Source organism: Bubalus kerabau, chromosome 14, assembly GCF_029407905.1.
Source record: "Bubalus kerabau isolate K-KA32 ecotype Philippines breed swamp buffalo chromosome 14, PCC_UOA_SB_1v2, whole genome shotgun sequence".
NCBI lineage: Eukaryota > Metazoa > Chordata > Mammalia > Artiodactyla > Bovidae > Bubalus > Bubalus kerabau.
The window spans coordinates 61,484,064-61,505,952 of record NC_073637.1 but is presented as its reverse complement, the minus strand read 5'-3'; the positions used below and the strand labels follow the sequence as shown (position 1 = coordinate 61,505,952).

General features: G+C 35.3%; 1 protein-coding gene across 1 annotated transcript in view; it reads left to right on the top strand.

The window, feature by feature from the left end:
* The first annotated feature begins 4,598 nt into the window (after window positions 1-4,598).
* ZFPM2 (zinc finger protein, FOG family member 2) overlaps window positions 4,599-21,889 on the top strand; it is a 444,681-nt gene continuing 427,390 nt past the window's right edge. Inside the window, exons 1-2 of the mRNA XM_055546469.1 lie at window positions 4,599-4,908; window positions 15,520-15,678. Of these exons, the coding sequence (XP_055402444.1) occupies window positions 4,818-4,908; window positions 15,520-15,678 (250 nt within the window). The 5' untranslated portion in view covers window positions 4,599-4,817. The remainder of the gene's footprint in view (window positions 4,909-15,519; window positions 15,679-21,889) is intronic.

The following is a 21,889-nucleotide window of genomic DNA, read 5'->3' as shown; positions in this document are numbered from 1 at the left end:
TGTCCGACCCTTAGCGACCCCATGGACTGCAGCCTACCAGGCTCCTCTGTCCATGGGATTTTCCAGGCAAGAGTACTTGAGTGGGGTGCCATTGCCTTCTCCGTTTTAAAAGTCTACTTTTATCTAATTATCAAACCCAAAATAATTTAAATTTCTTTTAGAGAGGAATTAGTTGCTTTGCCATCTTTTCAACCCCGCACCCTATTTTCTGTTAATCTACTCTATGTTTGCTAATCTTGTTAATATTTAATGCCTTTTTAATGTATGTTGTCTAATATTCTATTTTATTACAGTATTTCAAGCAAGCATTTAGACTCATTTGAATCAAACTTCTTTGTAATTTATTTTTTTTTTTTTTTTTTTTTTTTTTTTTTTAATTTTATTTTATTTTTAAACTTTACATAACTGTATTAGATTTGCCAAATATCAAAATGAATCCGCCACAGGTATACATGTGTTCCCCATCCTGAACCCTCCTCCCTCCTCCCTCCCCATTCCATCCCTCTGGTTGAAATGAGTTGCCAGTCCAGGTTCGATGCACGATACTGGATGCTTGGGGCTGGTGCACTGGGACGACTTCTTTGTAATTTAAAAAGTATCTTTTTATCTTTGGTAAGTTTCAGTTTTCCCTGCAAATTATTTTTAAGCTGAGTTTTTCTATTCTTAATGGTTAATAATTCATCTCTCTGAAATTGGGAACGCATCTTTAAAAGAAGGTCTGCAGCAATGATGTCTTATGATGTAGTGTCTGAGGCAGACACTGAGACTGCCTGATCTGAGCAGATCTGAGACTGTTTTGGTCAACATCACATATAAATTTCAGAGTCAACTGAATATTATGTTCTTTTATAGCTTTCCCCTGTAAGGCTGTGCTGCTGTTTCCTTCTGCTTTTTGCCCTTGTTTTTTCTTTTTTATATGATTTACTTTCGATGTGGAGAGAAAGATAGATGTAGGGGTAAAAAGATGATTCTGTCTTTACTGGTTTTCTTTGACAATACAAACATGAACTTGATATTGATTTTAGTTATTTTCCTTAATCTCAAGTATGGGGGCTTTCTCCCAGTCTTGAAATTCTTAATATTATACATATTGTCAATTCATCATATCCTCAGTACACTTAAATTTAGGCGTATCTGTTATTAGTGGGTTGCAGTTGTATAACCAGATTCCTCTGGTCTTTTTTTTTTCCCACTTATCATCTTTTTAACCCATTTGTATTTTTCTCTGCATTCTTGTATATATTGCTTATCATTATACTTTTTGTTTTCTTTATTGTGATTTTAACAGCCCCTCCTTATATATTTAGTTTGAAAGAATATCTCAAAATCTTACTGAAAAGCATATTTTGAAAATACTACTGCATTTTACTAAGTAAATATATTTCTGGGCAATACTGGGAAAGCCTTCCTTTGTAGTTATTAATATAATGTTAGTTAGCATATTGTCTTATTTCAAAATTTCTCCCCCATCACTAACCCTCAACTCCAAGGGCCCCTTATTTTATATTTTCTTAACATACCGAAATGACAGAGATAGCCAAATCATAAAACAGAGAATCAGCACACTTTAAGATTTCTGTTATCTCCATCAGCTTTGTCCTGGTTGTTATGTCTTTCTCCTTCTTGATGGTAAAGATGGCAAAGCCAAGATGGTATAGAATAGAGTGTCTAGCACAGTTCCTGGCTAGGGGGCAGATAAATTGTTCATGATATTTTCTCCCTAGCAGTGAGAGTTCCTAATGAGATTTGTGATCTCTCTGGAATTGCAAAGGGACCAAAATTGTGCTACTTGTGGGAGGCTACTCATGCTAAGGAACTTGATACAAGGCAGATTTGACCATAGGTTCTAGGTTCTTATCATAAATAAGAGAAAATGAAACAGCTCAGAGTAGAGATCTAAAGGATTTAGGAAGCTGGAGGATAAACAGGTTCTGACAATTGGAAATATACTTTCTTGTTCTCATGCACTATTACTGATTCAGCCAGTTTCATGAGATTTTTAAAGAAGTGGCTTTGTGTCTTCATTCATACAAGCATATTTTTAGAAATACGCTTCTGTGTTGTATAAAATAAATTTTATTATCTAACCTATTTTAACCAAATAATTTTTTTAGCCAAAAATTTAACCAAATGTTTTTCTTCTTTGTTATTTAAGCCTTAATGGTTGAGTTAGTGGTTTGTCACAGTTTTTTTTTTTTATGTGTTATTGCTTGACTGTAGATACACAAGGTGTTATTATTAATAATCTTATATATAGTAACAGAGAGGCTGCTTTAAAAATTTTTTAAAGCTTAATTTTCCCTTGTTGAATTTTTCCTTGCTAATCTACATAGTTTTTAAATATTTCAATAAAATTAGGACAATTCAACACAATTTGAATTGTGTTATCTCTAACTTCCTCATTGAAGGAACTTTTCTCTCAATTGTACAACCTTCCCAAACCGACATGCAAATTACACTTTGCACATTATTCCCCGATTCACATATTGCTTCTTTCAAAGAGTTTGTGAAATTTTCAGTAGCTGTTTATAGAATTGTGGCAGATTTCTTGAGAACGTTTAGAACATCTCAACTTATCAACAGCTCATAAAAAATATCAGTTCTATCCCCCCCCAACCCTGTCCCTCATTATAACTCTTCATTGGCAGCTACATATGGCAAGAAAACAAAACCAAAGGAAAGGTAACAGTTTCTATAACCTAATTTAGATATGCTTCATTTGTGTCACAGTTAAATCTCCAAAGAGCATTGGGAAGCATGATGGAATGGAATTCCCCCACAGCTTCAGCAGGAGCCAACTCTCCATATGGTACATGAATAATTCTCAAGTGCAATGGATAAAATAAATGGCGAGACTGATCTTGTATGTCTCTTCAGATGTGGAAAGGAGGCCTCATAGAAAATAAAGCTGCAGAATTAATGCCTTCTATCAGTACATACACTTTAGCCTCCAAAATAGAATGAGATGTTCTTGGGCAAAGTAGAACTAAATATAAAGGAACCAAATGATATCAAGGGTTTACTGTTAAAAAATAATGATCCATTCTTATCTTGCCCCTGATACTGTTGTGTGTGTATGCTCAGTCATATCTGACTCTTTGAGACCCCATGGACTGTGGCCCATCAGGCTCCTCTGTCCAGGGAACTTTTCAGGCAAGAATACTAGAGTGGGCTGCCATTTCCTCTTGCAGGGGATCTTCCCGACCCATGGATTGAACCTGTGTCTTCTGCATTTGCAGGTGGATTCTTTACCACTGAGCCACATGGGAAGCCCCTCATATTGTTGTAGGAATGTTATATCTCAGATCTGCTTCACTCTCCTCTTCTTTCCAGGTTTGGAACATGTATCACTAGCATCCCAGTGTGTGATCTGTATTAGAATAACTTGAGATGCAGGATTAAAATTCTAATTCCTAGGTCCTATCCCAGAGCTGCTGAATCTTTGGGAGTGGGGCTTGAAAGTCTTCATTTTCATCAAACATTGAGTGTGAATCTCATTCAGACTAACATTGGTGCCAGTTATAATAGAGACTATAGAATAAGACTCGGAACAAAGAAGAGAATGGCAGAACCAACGATAGGCACCATGATTTCCCTCTGAGGATGCAAAGGGCATCAGGGTATGTTTCCACCAATGGTTTCCTATACTTATTTAATATTTGAGCCATGGGTTAGCCTGATCCAAGATAGAAGGCTGGAATGGGAAAGCTGGTGTGTGGTGGATGGTGCTGGGTGACAGGTACATACTTCTTTGTGTTCTCAGAAAGCATAGAGTGGGAGGAAGCAGGATCAGATTGAATGCTGTAGTTAATAGTGAATGGCATCCATTCTGTGATTTGATTTCTTTCTTTTTCTGGTAAGATTTACTTGGTTATATTTTTCCACATCAAGAGTAAAATATTTTAGGTATATAAAAACAGAGTGGGAGGCTGATAGAATGATTTTTTAAAAATGGCTGAAAAATTATGTCTGAACTAGGGAAAGACTATTGACATGTAAAAGTCATCTATATAGTTTGGTTTATTGCTGTTTACAGTGTACTGGTTCTAAATTGTAATTGCCAATAGAAAATAACCACAAAGAAGAACAACGAAAATAGACCAAAAGCAAACTGAAAAAAAAAGCACTAATTCACCTGTTTAAGGTGAACCTTTTTTGAAGACAGGAAGATGTTTATTTCTAGATGATTCAAGTTAGATGAATTTGTGTCATTTACAAGAGTGTGGCTTTAAGATAGAAAATTCCCCTGTATTTATTGCCAATGCATCGAATATTAGGTAAGTCCTGATAATTCTGGTATTCTGGAATTTTCTCTTTGGAGGGAAGGAATGCGTATTTCTTTGCCTTGAGTGAGAGGGTGATTGGGATTGAATCACTGTGGGTGAGAATCTTTCTAGGTTTTTCATTAAGTGTGGCTATATAATCAGTATTGAAATAAGAACTTTATAGCTTACCACCTTCAATAGTTAGTAAATTCATTTGTATGCTTACAGTTTAAAGGAAAAAGTGAAATTCTATTTAATTGGAAAGGAAGCTACCATGCCCAGTTTTTTTCCGTGTGTGTGTGTGTGTGTGTGTACGTGCGCGTTCTAGTTACTTATATCAGAAGTGCATGGGAGAGTGTCTCCTGGAGGCTGGCACAGGGTTTACGATGCAAATATTGAAGGGCTGTGAGTCACCAGCAGAAAGTTCAATTATGTGAGCTTTCCACCTTTGGCTTACCCTGTAACTTCTGCCTGTAAAGGTGCTTGCTTTTATTCTATTGTAGCCTTTGTTGCCAAAGGCAGAGGATAGTTTCTTTTTAAGAGAGCCCTTAGATGCTTCCTCCAGGTTGCCTCTGCTGGAGCAGTGTGGATAAGCTACTTTGTTATCACTGGCACCCTACCTGCTCTCCTAATTCTCCAGAGAGTAAGTGTTCTTCTTAAAAATATAGCTATATTGAGTGCCTCTGTGTCTTTAGATACTCTTTTAATGTGCTAGTATAAAATAAAAGTCTTTTTGAAGATATGTTTTATGGGGAAGTGCTTTCTGGGGCCTCTAGAGATGTTCACAAGCACTGAATCGAGGTACCTGTATAGTGGTTTAATGACAGTGTAGAACACTTGTTATAAACTGCCCTTTTGATATGTATCCCAGCGCATGGCACAATTAGAGCGTGGTGAACATGTTGATTTGTTTCCACCTTCACTCACAAAGCGCCACCCACCCCATCGCTTTGTTAGGGTTTTGCAACTATAGATCTGTGTTTTGTTTTGTTTTTCATCCCCCGAAGATGAAGGAGATCTGTCAGGATGGAAATTTGGAACATTACACATACACTTGTGAAATTAGGCAAATTCTTATAAAGTTTATATTCCCACTTAATGCACAGGATCCACAACAGTGCTTTGTTTTTTGTGAGGAATTGTTTTTCTCGCTGTGCAGAAAACGTGTCCAGGACTGTACAGGCATAGAGAGAATATTCATCATTATTTACTGTGTCAAATTCAAACGGAGGGCCAAATTGGCAGCATTCCAGGAGCAGGAGGCCACACCTATTTGTGAAAATGGAACAGATTTCTGTAGTTGCCTATTTTGTTCCTATTGTTGACTATTCTGTTCAAGGCGGTGGTGCTGGGACATGTAGTTTGCAAGCCGCATATGTTGGTTAACAATGAAGGTTGGCCATGGTACTGCTCCATAAAATCCTGGAGACCACACTTGGTTTGTGCACCAGCCTGATCATAATAAGGGATTGGAGTGAGAGATGATAAGTGGAGGAACCTGTGTGATCCGGCTGGGACCTCTTGCTTCACACTGATTGCCACTGATTGATAGGCCTGCTGATGGTTGGACGTTTTCATCTCATGAGATGCCCTATCCTCAGAAGAGGAGGATGAGAAGAATGCCATGCTGCTTGAAGTTCCTGGTTTTCAAATAACTCACATAGCAGGCTGTAATTTTTAAAAATTGAGATGCAATCCCTATTTGTATAAAGATATTTTTCTATACCATAGCCAGACACACATGAAAAACTTTTTAGCCAAATTCACTGGCTGCTCAATTGTTTGCATTATTCAGGGCTCCTGAAAGTGTATGAAGCAGTAACATGTGGGATCAGCCTGAAATAGTGGCTCCAGTCTGTTCCATGTCATCCCAGAATTGTCTGAAACAATGTGATTGAAGCACTTTCTAGACTCTCTGGCATTATTTGGGAGAACCATTAACCAGCACTAAATAAGCAAACCTAACCTGCCACTAATCAGGTCTGATTGCACTAAGTTGCCCTGGTAATAAGTAGTTTGATCACAGAATCAGCTGTAGTACACAAAGGATGGAGCCTATGTTAATTTCAAAATATTATACTGTTTCTATTAAATGATAACAAAAATATAATTTGTACTGTTGCACAGTGACTTCTAGCATTTATATTCCTACAGTTGTTCTCAAACTTGAGCGTGCCTTGGAATCCCTTACAGGGTTTGTTAAAACACAGGTTGATGGGCCTTACCCTGAGTTTCTGAAGCCAGATCTGGGGTGGAGTCTGACAATTAGTTTTGAATTTCTATCAAGTTGTCTGATGATGACAATGCTGCTGGTCTGAGGATGACATTTAGAGAACCACTGTTTGCTATCAAACTGTTTGTAATTAGCCAGTGAAATCAAGCATCATTTTTAGAGCCGTTATTTTATAAAGTGAGTTTTTTAGAAGGTTTAATCAATAATGAATTGTACATGTAAAGAATCATTTTAATAAAGCAGGGTCAGAAAGGATGTTATTAAACTGAAGGAATAAGTAGAGGGAAATTGATCTGTGTGATGAGATGGGGATTGTTAGATTATAATTTTGTTAAGAAGGAAAAGAAGTTTTTATATACAGTGACCAAAACCTGATGCAAGTATTTTTGTTGATATTTTTCTTGTAATTAAAAAATTCCCCCAAATCTTTGCAGTGATTTTCCTCTAATTTCTTGCATGTAGCCATGTGCTTGCTGGATGTTTTCACACGATGCAGACACGTTGCTTATGAGACAAAGAAATGCATCCTGAATGTTTTTAAGGACCATATTGATTCATCTTTGTCTTATGAAGTTGTTTAAGAAATTAATCGTCAGAATCCTTTGTTTAATATCTATTGTTTGGCTAATGCTTTTGTTGTTATTGTAGACTTTTGAAAAACCAACACGTGCATTGTCTTTGATTTGCTCTAGAAAGAGAAAGAAATATGCATCCATTCTAGAGTCAGAAGACTAGGCTCCCCTTGTCCCTGTTTTTTGTATCTCCGTTTAAATAAGATAATTTTAAAAAATAACATCTCTTTTGGTTATACTAACTTAGCTTTGTAAAACAATAAAGGATATTATTCTCTAGTTTTGCACAAGTTTGTTTGTCAAATAAGAACACTAGCTGCATTTTGATGGTGCGTTGAAGTTTCTAAAGAAGATGCATTTTTTTTTCTTGTACAGGTCTATAAACTTATAAGTTCTGATTAATTCACCTAATACATATCACTCACATATCATGTATAAGAGGTTCTGTGGGCAGATTCAAATACTTTTTTCATACTCATAATGCTTTTAGAATAATATAACACACTGTATTCATATTCTGGGTAACACCTGATGATCTGTTGTGATAGCAGAGTTGATTTTGTGGAAGATTTTCTGCTTGCCTGATCTCACATCCCCCAGAAAACTTTTGGCAGGCTGAGGGTGAATGGCACCTGATTTGAATAACCAGGAAATGACATGGATTTCACACTGATAGCAGAATAAACTTCCTTGAACAATATAATTAGTAATAATTAGACCCAGTATTCTCTCTCCTTGATTTGATCTTCAACTTTATGACAATTAAATTCAACTAAAATTTTCTTATTTGAATAACTATTAAATGCCATGGTTAAATGCTAGGTACCATACTTGTTACTTCCAGTTACAAATGGAGGTCAGATAAAATTATATCTGAGGAAATAAGAAAATGCACAAATAACTGGAATTTAGGATATCTAAGAAGGCTTTCTTGCCCTCCCCATGTTAAAATGGAGTATCTTAAAAAAATGTCGCATGTATTGTATGTGTAACATTTGTCTGCTTCATTCAGTTATCCACTCTTTTCTGGCTGGGACCATCCACTTTGTACATTACTGTTAACTCAGTACGCCATATAGTGCCTGCCATGTGCTTCACCCTCAATAAATACTGGTTAAGTGAATAACAAATGAATGAATAAATACATGAGTCCATGAAAGTCTCATAAAAATAACAAAATAATTTATAAGATTTTCATCTATTTTTAGTTATTACCGACTAAGGGCTTTATATTATTGAAATAAATCATATAGAAATACATACTTTTAGTAATGAATATACTTTTGCATTTCTTTACGATAGAGTTACCATCTTCAGAAAGCTTTGCGGGGCTCTGGACTGAGAGGCCTGATTACAAAATATGTGAATTTCAGTGCCAGCTCTGTCACTGACTTCCTGGGTCAATGCACAAGGCACTTATTAATGAACTGACTTTTTTCAATGCCTGAGTTACTGCCTGAGAGTAAATTGGTCATTAGAGATTCTAGTTTAAATTTATCTGGATTTTCTCATCTGACTTTGTTTTTCCTGTGATGTCAGTGTTTAATCTGCTCTGTGCGATTAGTTGCTGCTTGCTAGGTTTGCATATGTTGTAAGCAAAAGTATTTTCTTGTTAGTATCATTGACTTAATTTGAAGGTTCCAAAAACAGAGCATTTCAGGGGAAAAAATTAAAGAATTTAAAGTGTTCTCAGATTTACATATAAGAAGTGTTAATACTGCTATCTAATAAAAATGGCCAAGGACCTTGTAGCAAAGAATATTATTGTATTTTTATAAAAATCAAAGAGTTCATTTTTTCCCCTAAAGAAACAATTTGAATAAAACCTGACCCTCTTCTCTTCTTTTTACAATGGAATATGGTCAAATTGAACCCACCATTAAAAATTCTCTAATATCTTTTTTTGCATTAACATTTCAAAACTCAATTTAAATATTCACAGATCTCATTTTTAATAAACTTAACAAATTCAGGTAATTTCCTTCAACTTTCTAGATTGAAGGACAGCAGTTGGTACAGATATAAAAAAGATGTACAGCTATGAGCAAAGCCCAAAATCAATTATATATAAGAAATAACCTAACACATGGAAAGAAATTAATCAAAAAGAAGAATTTCTACTATATAATTCTGTGGTCTGCTACCTGCAGGCAACAAACGCAAATGAAAAAATCAACATTCTTTTGGCAGATAAGAGAAAAATTAATAAAAATGTTTCCTTCCTACTAGATCCCCTGATGCAACTATTGTTAAAAGTGAGTGACTGCAGGAAGAACTTGCTCGTTTAAAATGCTGTTTTTTTAAACTACAGAAATAAGGTTTTATTCTTGCTGTTAAGCTCAATTACATGAGTTAGTATGGATTTGCACTGTCCAAAGAGCATCCCTTTTCCCTGCCCCTTCTCATTAAATGACTCTGTGGGATATGCACGAGACAAATGTAATAGGAACCAGGTGAGTAGCATTTTGAGGTGTGCCTACAGGGTAATGATGATTCTAAGGAATCTCAGTGTAGCAGCTGAAAACTCTGAGAGGAACTACTGAGAGCCACAAAAAATGCCCCAGATACAGTCAAAAGATATTAGTACTCTAAAGATAGACATGTTCCTACTCCATAATGAGATGGGGAGGGGTGCATTTTTGTGGATTTCTGCTTTTTAGAGTTGCATTTTTACTTTTCATTTCTAACTGAACAAACAAGCCATATTGTACAGAATGTATTAAACTAACAGTCTTTCCTATTAGAAGGATTTTATATTTTGTGTTTTATGAATATCATCCTGAGATTAACGAAGAGATATGAGACTAGAATACAGAGGATTCGGTAATGACCTTCGGTAATATTAATATTAGTCCACTGCCACATTTCTATCACATGTAGAGAATGTAACATAAGTTTAGAATGGAAAGGTTATATTAATTCCCCTTACCTATTAACTAACATACAGCATACCTGTATAGAGTTTTGACATATTTGTATATTATGTGTTAAATGTAAACCATAATTTGCCTATCCCTTTAATTTGACTTTCTTATCCCTAGCTTATATTGTAATATTCACTTTTTGAAAGATTGAATTACATGAACACGTGGGCTAATTATTAAGTAATTTTAAAGAATGATATATATTATTGTTTGAATTGTCAGATTTAAAGATATCTATTGTTTTATCTATAGTAGGTTTTATGTACCTTCTTACTCCTTTGTGTGAGTGATTCTTTTGCAAACAGCTTTAAAGAAGCACAAAACAGGAGATGGCAACTTGGAGACAGTATACCATTTTCATTTTCATTTGTTCATTAAGATTTTAAGAAATTTATTTCATTACGTGTTCTTTGTTCTGCATGTGTCCTGTATGTAAAATTATGTAACAAATTTTTGATGGAAGTTTTAATGATACTAACAGATGTAAAAATGACCTGAAATGGCATACATTTAAAAACACAGAATAAAAAGGTTTGGAAATACTTGTGTGTTTTAGAGGAAACTCACCTAGCAGAATTTCTGAGCACACTGGGATGGATTATTGTAATTATTGGGAATGATAATATTTTAATTCGACTTTCTTCCCACCTGTCGGTTGTAATCAAGGCTGCCCAGTATTCTGAAACAGTCTCATTTTGCTAGGTGGCTAGTCTTGTGCAGCCTCTAGAATGCTTAGAATATTAATGCATGGAGAGGAGACTGAATGCTCTCTATAGTTCCATTATGGCAAAGTGTCTTGTTTTAATCAAAACATATACAAAACCTAACTAAAATAATTTATAATAAATTAAGTCCAGCGAGTACTTAAGAGAAAGACACCATTCTGGGGGACATTGTATCAGAATATAGAATTTGGCATTTCTCTTCATCATAATTGACAATGTATATTAATTTCTGTAGAATTTAATTTCTTTCTTGGGTGCCTCATTCTGAAGTGCTTTGAATTTATATGAACAAAGACAATCTGACATTTATGTAAGGATCAGTCTAGTTTATAGTAGGCTGCCAGAGTAGGAAATTTTTTATCAAGATAATATATGTTGAAAGACATGTTTATTTGATTTAATATTTATGATGTTGGTCTTTATCATTTTTTGCATTTCCTCCTTGTATTGCTTATTTTAATCCTATGTCCTCTAAATTCTTATATATCTCCTATATTTTTCCCTAGAGTTTTTGCTTGTTTGCCTTTTTTTTTGTCATCTAGCTTTTACTCCAGTGGCTTTGGATGGGCTTCAGGGATTTCTTTAACCACCTGAAATCATAGTAATAATTTTCTCATGAATTCATTTGTCCAGGGAAAAGTACTCCTCAAAATGCTTCTTAACTAAATAAATCTAGTTCTTGACATTCATTTCATTCAGCGATTATACTACCTTTATATAGGATAGGACTACTTAACCTTGAATGCCCCCATTGTTCTTTGCCAATTCCAAATCACTGAAACAACCACCACATGAAAAGTTTCTTCCACACATAGGCTCAACTTTTGCGACATATCTGTTGGTGCTCGGTGAATAAAACCTTAGCAAATACCAGCAGGCCTCCCTGATTGCTCAGATGGTAAAGAATCTGCCTTCAAGGCAAGAGACTCGGGTTCAGTCCCTCCATCAGGATGAACCCCCTGCAGAAGGGAATGGCTACCCACTCCAGTATTCTTGCCTGGAGAATCCCATGGACAGAGGAGCCTGGCAGACCATAGTCCATGGGTTCGCAAAGAGTCAGACACAACTGAGTGACTAACACACACAAATAAAGCTTTCCCGCACTTTGGGAAGGTCCTGGGTATTGTCATGTGTTGTGACTCTGCACCACCCTTCTCAGCTTCAGCTTTATCTCTAGAGGGCAGAAGTAGTAGAAGTAGTGGTCTATTCAGGTGGTTCCTAGGTACCAGTTATCTCCCTTTCTGAAAATGGAAGTATTTCTTTACATCCACCAGAATCTTCTGGTAATCTCTATTATTAATCCAATACAAAAATGAAAAGATACCTCTTCATTCTGAGAGATGATTAACACCATTGTGGGCCAGACATCCAGCATTGTTGTATTCATAACTTTAGGATGTACAGCTAATTGTTCGCATTTGGAAAATCAGATAAATATTTATATTTATAAACATTAAGACTGTTCATTCTGGAGTGTGTTTGAATATCTGTAAATCAGAGGCAATTGAAGAGTTGAAATTCAGATTTCCTTTCACTTGCCTGCCAAGTGGCCTCAATCAGAAGTAATTTTCTCCATGAGGGCACAGAGAGCTCAGTCGTAAGCCTTTTCTAAGTAGATATTATTATTTGTGTCAAATTCTGTGTGGTAATTTTTCTGAAGTGGACTTCTGTGCCCACTAATCCATACACAGGAGGTTCCTTCATTCCCTCCTTCATTGGTGCTATTAATTGTGCTTCAAGTGTCTCTTACCCTCTTAAAATGTTAGTTTATAGCCACCGATTATCCGTAGGGTTTGCAATATAGAGAGTAGGGTGAGATCTAATCTTAAACCATAAATACTATGCATTTTAAGAGAAACCTTTTTGCCAGAGCCTGATTTGATAGCATAGCTAAAGAAATGGTTAGTAATTTCACATTTTAAAGTACAATAAATTATATCAATCTGACACGTGCTTTGGGCAAAATACACACTGGTTACTAAATCACCTTTTTTTAACCTGTTATAAATATTGACAGTGAGGTCTCATGTATTTTGAGCAGTGAACTCAGAAATTTCTTTTACCTTTCATTTGGATTTTTATAATTTGTTTTTGATAATAAGTGTTTCTTTTCAGTTACATGCTTTGAATTGCAAATAGATAGCCAACATAAAACAGCCCTTGGAATATACAACATTATACTTTCAATTAAGATCTTACCATAATCTTTGATAAATAAAAGTTATATATGATGTGGAAGCCTTTTTGACATATGTGTATATATATGAATGGCTTGGTTAGACACTTATTGAGCCTATATCAATGTTTTGTGGGTTTCTTTCAAAATTTCACATGAGAGTTTCCATTTAATTTTTAATAAAGTGATTAAATTTTAATTTAATGTATACTATTGGAACCAAATTGTTAAGTCCTGGACGATTTTAAGTAATTGTTCAAGTACATATTATCTTCAATAAAGACTCTTTTACGAATGTTAGAAAGTCTGATCACATTTTATTTTTAAAAAACAAAGTATTTTACTATTAATTTTATTCTAGTAATGTGCATGCACTTTCTTTATAATATATAGGCTTTTGGAATTGAAGAGCATACACAAGTAAAAAAGACATTCAGTAAAATTTATATGAATTATTTAAAATATTTATTTTACAATTAGAGATTTATTTTTTGTTAACCAAACCCAAGAGTATATATTCCAAAAGAAGTCTAGATTGTCTTGTCTGTTACATGATATAAACTGATATTAAGGCAGTTTCCTTTATAGATTGACTTGGTAAGGATATAAATTATGCAAATAATTAAATATTCATAATCAATTATTTTATTTTTGGTAATGTCTGTAAAAAAGAATTTCCTGGTTATTTTTGCTGGGAGGGTTTAAATTTTGGTTGATTTTTGATAATCTGAGAAGAGCAGTAAGAGGTTTCTCAATTTTAAGACTAGATCTTTAAACACCTAAAAATAAAGTCATGTTAGTAGCATGAGCAATTTCTGTAGGATTCTGTGTTTACGAGTAACCTGTTTTATAGTTTTACTTATGAAAGAATGCATTTATAACTACAAAAGAATGGTTTGCATAGTAGTGTGGTATAAAAGGCATTTTAAAATAAAATAGAGTTTTCATGTCAACTTTTTCACATATTAACTTGTAGCCTTATTCTGGTTAACTAACCTCCTGACCTTTATTTTCCAGATTTACCAAAAGAAAGAATAATAATTTCCATACCTACCTCACCGGGTTATTTTAAAGATCACATAAGAAAGTACTTTGAAAGTCCTATATGAGATACAAAAGTGAGACGGTTTAGGTGTCTTGTTTTGACCAAACTTGTTATTAAAACTAAGTATCTTGAAAAAATAAAAACATGGAAAATATTCTATTTTATTCCTTGTTAGACTTGCAGTTAATAATTAAAATTATTCAAATAACTGTTTTAGTGATTGTAATATTTTACCTTATTACTATTTTATATATTCCTTGCATGTCGTAGTACTTGACATAATTGTTAAAAGGTGAAAGATTATATATTACTTGAAATAATGAACAAGAGATAAAAACTAATATGAGATCCATGGCTTTTGAATGCAACTGAGCACACATGGTTTTTTTTTAACTCTCCACCTAGAATTAAAAAAGAAAAAGCACATTACTAGAGTGTTTGGAATTAGTGCATCCTTTCTTCCTTAACATTTGTTATTTTGGAGAAAAGAATAAAAAATAAATTTTAGAAAGGACAAAGAAACTCTGTAATAATTTTTTTTTGGCTTGAATGTACCTTAAATTTAAATCCACATTTCCAAGAAGTAAGAGAAAGAGACTGCCTAAGCCTTTTAAGTATTTAGCCTGTCTGATGAGACTGCTGACATGAGTGACAATTAGTACAAATTACCATAATTGTGTTCTTTGGATGAAATGCCACAGTGCTTCTTTAGGAGCAAATGCAGGCTTCCACTTAGTAAAATGAGTCGGATACTTTCTTCTGGGCAGTCAGAAATTCACAATCGGCCATGTGGTATTTCCATGTCATCCACTTCAGATCCATCTCAACAACTACAGCCCACCCTTTCCTTTCAATAAAATAGGTCCATTAATGTAATGCACCTGGCTCTCATTCACTCTAAGGAAGTTGTATTTTTATTACAGAAAAAGTATCACATAAATACAAATTACATTTTTTTCATTAGAAAACTACTTTTCATTTCAGAAAAAATTCAATTAATTATGAATAGGGTTATGCTTTCATCAGGGAGAGAAATATGTAATTTTTTCTTCAAGCTTCAAACACATATAATGAAATCTTTTCTCAGAATCCACTCTTAAGATGGATTTTTAAAAGTATTGACTTTATTAAAATCTCAGTTCAATTAAAATGCATTCAATTACTTTAAATCTTTATTAAAATCTCAGGTAAAATTGTACAACAGTGTAAAAGAGACTTGTACTCTTTACCCAGGCAGTTAATTCTAACAAATGAACATAAAGTGCACAGTTTTGCTCTTCAGGAGAGAATAAAAGAATAAGCTTTGGGCTTCAAGTTGGAGGTGGGGAAGGATGGGAGATGGAGGTTGCTTTCTATTTAGTAATTTCAGGAACAGGTTTCTTTCCACTTGTTACATTGCTCAGTATACTTGTTGACGCAGATGTGGCATTATCTTGTCTGGGTGCCCTTGGTACTACTTGTCCTTTCATAGAATACCTTATCCTCCTTCACTACCTTAATCAAAAAGACCCTGTTTAAGGATTTTATTTCACACACTTCTTTGGATGTTTTCGGTACAGTGTCCCTCTTCTTTTTCAAGGGCCGCTAGAAGATGCCATTGAAGAGGAAGAAGAAGAATGTCCATCAGAGGAAACAGACATTATCTCAAAGGGGGACTTTCCACTGGAGGAAAGCTTTTCCACAGAATTTGGGCCTGAAAATCTGAGTTGTGAAGAGGTGGAATACTTTTGCAACAAAGGTAATCATTAATGGCTGGGCATGATATATGAGTCCATTTACTCAGATGATTTTGTGTAGTTGAAAACTGCACTGATATACTGGAGGAAGAGTTTTCGGGGTGCTAATATTTAAGTCAACAGTCTGAAAATGTGTACAGGATTTTTAAAATGCAATATTATTTTGAAAGATAAAAGAAATTTTATAACTCATAAGTCATATTGTGTATTTAAACACATAGTTTCATATTGATTGGCCAGTTGACTGAATATTTTCATGTTGCTTGGACAGTTGACTACAATATATTTACTGTTCATCATTTATCCCTTCCACAAATATTATTGAACATCAGTTGTTTACAAGGCACTGAATTCATCATTGAGGGTAAGCAGGGAATGGGCCAGAGTCCCTATACAAGGTTTGAGCTCACTCCTTTTGAACACTGAATGCCTTAAGTGTTTGACATTGACTTTCAACATTGAGGATGGTACTCTTTTTAGATATTGACAAATAAGAAAATACACACTCTTTCTCTCTTCTAAATATTCTTTTGATACACTATCAATATAACAGGAAAAACCTGAGGCACTGTATCTCAACCTATTTCCAACCTATCTTGACTTGGAGCCAAGTGGCCCTGCCAGTAACTATGTCCTCATTGGTCGTGTATACTCATTATTTAACTTGCTTTTCCAAAACTGAGTTTAAGGGTTCTTATGATTGTTTTTAATTTTTCAATTGATTGTTTGGCATCTGCAAGTGAGGTGGATCTTCTGTTACCTCCTGCACCAATGTATGATTTCACAAGTGTTCAGGTTACTTCTTTGGTTTTAGAATAGCTACTTTTATTGATTTTACCATGGTTGTTTCCCATAGGGCATGACTGAGAGTGTGTGTCTATCTCTGTATGTCTGTTTATATTTCTTGTAGGCAATATTTTTTTTGTTTTAGGCAGATAGAGAAATTATGGAAAGTGAGTTTTTACATGTTTGTGTGAATTTGATGATCAGAATTGATAGTCTGAAATCAAGAATGCTGATATATCATCCCCCCAGACTGCTAATATACATGTCTCAGCAGCCAACTTTTTATATTTGATACATGTTTATAGAAGTTCAGAAAACCTCTTTGACCATTAACTCCTGGATACCTCAAGATGACTTTGTAACCTAGTCCTTGGCCCCCACATCAGAGACTTTTGGTTGAAAACAAGAATGGTAGGGACAGAATAGACCTTCTTTTTTAGTATTCACTTAGATTTCAGGCTAAATTAATATTTTCCCTATTGGAACCATTTCTTGATGCTGCATAACCACAACAATACATAGTAGAGCTATATGGAGAGGAAGAGTTTTTAAATATATTTGAAGGCATCCCATTTTCCATCTTTATCAGGAAATACACTCTTTTGTGCACTGTAGAGAACCTACCTTACATTGCAGGACTGCAATAAAGGAAGGAACCAATAGCTATTAAGTATCATTTATTCTTCTTACTCTTGTCCTTAAAAGACTTAGTGCATGGACTCAAGAATTTTGTCAATTTATTAATCCAGGGAGAGCAGTAATAATAATTATTAGATGTTGTTTACATTTGGTAATAATCATTGGTGATGGCCTGTGTTTAATGAAAGATTATATTGGGTTGGCAAAAGAAGTTTGTTCAGGTTTTTCTGTAAGATGTTATAGAAAACCCGAATGAACTTATTTGGTCCACCTAATAAAACTTCAAATTTTAAGTTAGTAGTTTCTTGGAAGAAATGGACTTATAGTGAAAATGAAAGTGAAGTCGCTCAGTCGTGTCCAACTCTTGCAGTCTCATGGACTGTAGCCTACCAGGCTCCTCTTTGGAATTTTCCAGGCAAGAGTACTGGAGTGGGTTGCCATTTCCTTCTCCAGGGGATCTTCTGACCCAGGGGTCGAACCCGGGTCTCCTGCATTGCAGGCAGATGCTTTACCGCCTGAGCCACAAGGGAAGTCCTAAATGGACTTATAGCAGATGCTTATTATAGGATTACATAATTATAGTCTCAGAATAATAACTTCCATCTATACTAAACAGAGTCTTAACTCAATGAAAAATAATGACAGGCCTTGAGGGACTAAAAAAAAAAAATGAAACAAAACTGAATTACAATTATTAAGAACATTGTTTAATAAACATTATTAACTGTTTGATAAATAATTGGAAAGTTGAAAAATATATCAAAGTAACATTTAATATATAATGTAGGTAACATGGAGCTTCCCAGGTGGTGCTAGTGGTAAAGAAACTGCCTACAATGCAGGAGACAAAAGAGATGCAGGTTTGATCCCTGGGTTTCCAAGATTCCCTGGAGGAGGACATGTCAACCCACTCCAGTCTTCTTGCCTGGAGAATCCCCATGGACAGAGGAGCTTGATGGGTTACAGTCCAAAGGTCACAAAGAGTCAGACATGATTGAAATGACCTAGCACACACATTGGAGAAGGCAATGGCACCCCACTCCAGTACTCTTGCCTGGAAAATCCCATGGACGGAGGAGCCTGGTAGGCTGCAGTCCATGGGGTCGCGAAGAGTTGGACACGACTGAGAGACTTCACTTTCACTTTTCACTTTCATGCATTGGAGAAGGAAATGGCAACCCACTCCAGTGTTCTTGCCTGGAGAATCCCAGGGACGGGGGAGCCTGGTGGGCTGCCGTCTATGGGGTCGCACAGAATCGGACACGACTGAAGCGATGTAGCAGCAGCAGCAGCACACACATGCACGCATAGGTAATATATTAAAAATATATAATTAATATATATTATACAAATAAATCTCTGTTTAATTTGAAGCTAGATAATAATGCTAGGTGGGAATAGAATTCTAATTTTGACATAATATTTTTTAGGATAAATACTACTCTACTATTTCAAACCACTGTCGCTTTATTTAATAGGAAAAGAATTTCATTATTTTACTCTCATAAGTTGTGAGACCAGGGAATTCCCACTGAAGCAGGAAGAACTGGTGTGAAAGAGAGACAACTCTTTGATATGAATTGCATCCCCTTGAGGTCATACAGGGATTCCATTCATTTTTCATTTAAGTTGATTAACTGTAATAGGAAGAAAAAATTTTCTCTCTGGAAAATTAGAATCTAATCTTTCTGCAGAAATGTACAAATTAGTCTCAGTGACACATAATTATGTTTTCTTGCCTGTTGCAGGGAAGAAGACAGATAGGTTTAAAAGAGTATATGTATTTAAATGGTTAATGATGCCAGTGTCAGGGTTGAAGAAGCATGTGAGAATTGTTATTCTGATGAAAACTATTTTTAAGTTGGGATCATGGATGAAACATACTTTTGCATATATTCTAAATGATTTGTGACAACTTAAACATTGTAAATATGTGTAAGAAAATGAATTGGGTTATTTTGAAAGTTTGTTTGTCTAAAAATCTAGTCAAAATCACAATCTGACAATGATGTAGTTGCTTCACTGGGTTCCAGAGATACTCTTATCAAATAGGATAGGAATTTAAAAACTAAGATCACAAAAACATGGCTGGAGTATCTTGTTTTCCAAACAAGGTATTTTGACACATTGTCAGAGAAGACTACTGAGATATTCATATAGTTACAATATATCTTCATTTATATTTTAGCAACTGTCTTTTGTATAAAAGCAATCTATTGTATTGTAACTTTTCTTTTTTAGAAAAGAAGAAAAATTTCGACTTTCTGGAGACATAGCTTATCATGGGTAAAAGTTGCTGTTTCATTTTGAAATTGAACCTCTACATTATGTAGGATGTTTTCAGTGTTTAGAATAGTTATTTACTTATTATTGTGGCATTTTCCTCTGTTCCACACGAATATTATCTATTCTCTTGTTGTCAAAGGGAAGACTCTTTTTTTTTTACAAGTCTCAAAGTATCTATTAATGTTAATAAAGTTCCTAGTTATAAAATGTGATTAAATGTGATCGAAATCACTCTTATAATGTAATATTCCACAGAAATGTAAAGCAAGTTGGTCAGACTTTTGTCATTTTTAAATGTGTAGAATTTTTAATCACATGAATCTAAAGCCTAAATATTTACAATTAAAATGGAAAAGATCACTTTAATAAAACCTTGTTATAGTCTATTGATTCCTTTTTCACTTTTTACTTTGGGTTGGTTGCATGTTTCATGTTTTTGTTTTTCATCTTTGAAATGAATCAAATGAACTATGTTTATAAAAAGATGCTATTTCAAAGTTGCTTTGATCCTTTTAGATTTTAAGAAATTTAGCAAAGTGTAAAGCACTGCTTTCAGTGTGCATCATCCTCTTTGGTGCAGTGAGTTTAGATCCTTTGGCATCTTGCCTTACCGTATCTCAGAGAGGAAGGAAACAAGCAAGAATTATTTCCTTGAATTTACAGATGACGAAGACATCAAGGCTGGGTCCATAAGTGCTGCACATTTCCTGTGGCACTGAAGTCTTTGCTTCAGTGCCTTTTTTTCTGCCTTTGTTCTGGCTTATAGAATAAACATGGAAGAACCTCAGTGTTGCTTTAGAGCTAAGCAAACTAGTATAAATGGAAATATAGGTGGTCTGGAAAGCAACATGGGGAGCTTTTCGTTATGTCACTGCTGGCAGGTGGGGACTCATATATATTAGCAATTCTTGGATCAACTCAGAGACAGTAAGATTTATAATTGAGGTGATATTAAAGCAGCTCTAAAACTGGCTTACTATTATTAATTATTTGGAAGATGGTTTCCTCACTGAACTATTCAGTTTGTTAATGACTAAAGTAGATAAACCTGTCTTGGGATACATTCCAGGAGGATGTCACATGGTATGTGAACAGGCAGAAAATTGCCAGGCCACTATGATTAGGCTGTTAGAAAATGATGCTGTCAACAAGCAAGCAAGCAAACAACCACAAACCTCTGAAGAAACTATGTATTCGTGAACTTTGAATTATCAATAGTGATTTTCTGAAAAAGTTAACCAAGTTAACAAACTGGTCTCTGATGACATCATCTCTGAACAAAGTCTGAAAGGGAAAAATAATGTCATTAAAGTTGATTTTGAAAGAAAAGCAAGCCTTTCTTATAGTCCTACTATCTAGATACAGAGAATGATCAGAGAGGTCACTGGGTGCAGTGTTTTACTTGAAGAGATGAATTAATGTTGGAGCTCTTCAATCTGGAAGAATTAGGGTTGAAAAAAGGGAGCATAATGGAAATCCGTAAAATAAGAAAACAGATACAGTGTAACAATGGGCATTCTCACCACATTCCAAAACATTTGACCCAGGTAATGTGCAGAAAGTAAAGGTTGTCCTTCTATATTTAAAAAGCTTTAGAATAGCAAAATGTGAAAATAGAATAAAGCCCGAGTTACTCAGACTTGGATTTAGCTCTAGCCCCAGAAGTAATTAATACCAAAGCAAAAACAAACATAAACAGATAATTAGGTTGGCAGGAGCTTCCAGTTCAGTTCCATAGATTGAATTCAATACAACTCAACTTATATGTTAGGCATCTGCTATGTGTTGGACCCTTTTCTGGGTTCTGGGGATGCAACAATAGACAAAAGTCCATCCCCGCTCTTGAGAGACAGACAACAATCAAATTCACAGTGTATAATATAATGGGTGATGCTGAACATCATGAAGAAAAGCAGCACAGGTGGGGATGAGAAAATGCCATTGTGGGTGTGTGTGTGTGTGTGGGTGTGTGTGTGTGTGTAGTGTGTGCTGCACACCGCCTTATACAGAGTGATGGTAGGATAGGTGAACTTTGAGTGGAGACCTGAGGGAAGGGAGTGAGCTCTGGTACTCCAGGATCAAGTTGACTGTACCCGTGAGGCTAGTGTTGCAGGAAGCCAGAGGAGGACAGCAGAGAGCCGGGGGATACAGGAGAAGTGTGGCCATACCTGTGGAATTGACATCCTAGGAGTCTCTGGGATTCTTATTGCTGTGGAAGGCTTGGGTAAGCCGCAGAGGAGAGCTGGAGTATAACTGAGAGAAAGCCATGATGATGACTTCTCTCTACCTAGAGAAGGAAGGGCTGCAGAGAGTACAAGTGAAAGCAGGAAATGGAAGCAAGAAAACCGGGGAAGCTATCAGGAAATACAGATAACTCCAACTGGAACCATCCCTTTAGCAACAGTCTTGATGAGACTCCATCTGTAGCTCATTAATGCAGTTTCCGGAAGAACAGTTTAGGGATGTTTGAGGCTAATGAGTCTCTTTGCTCCCTTCCACAAC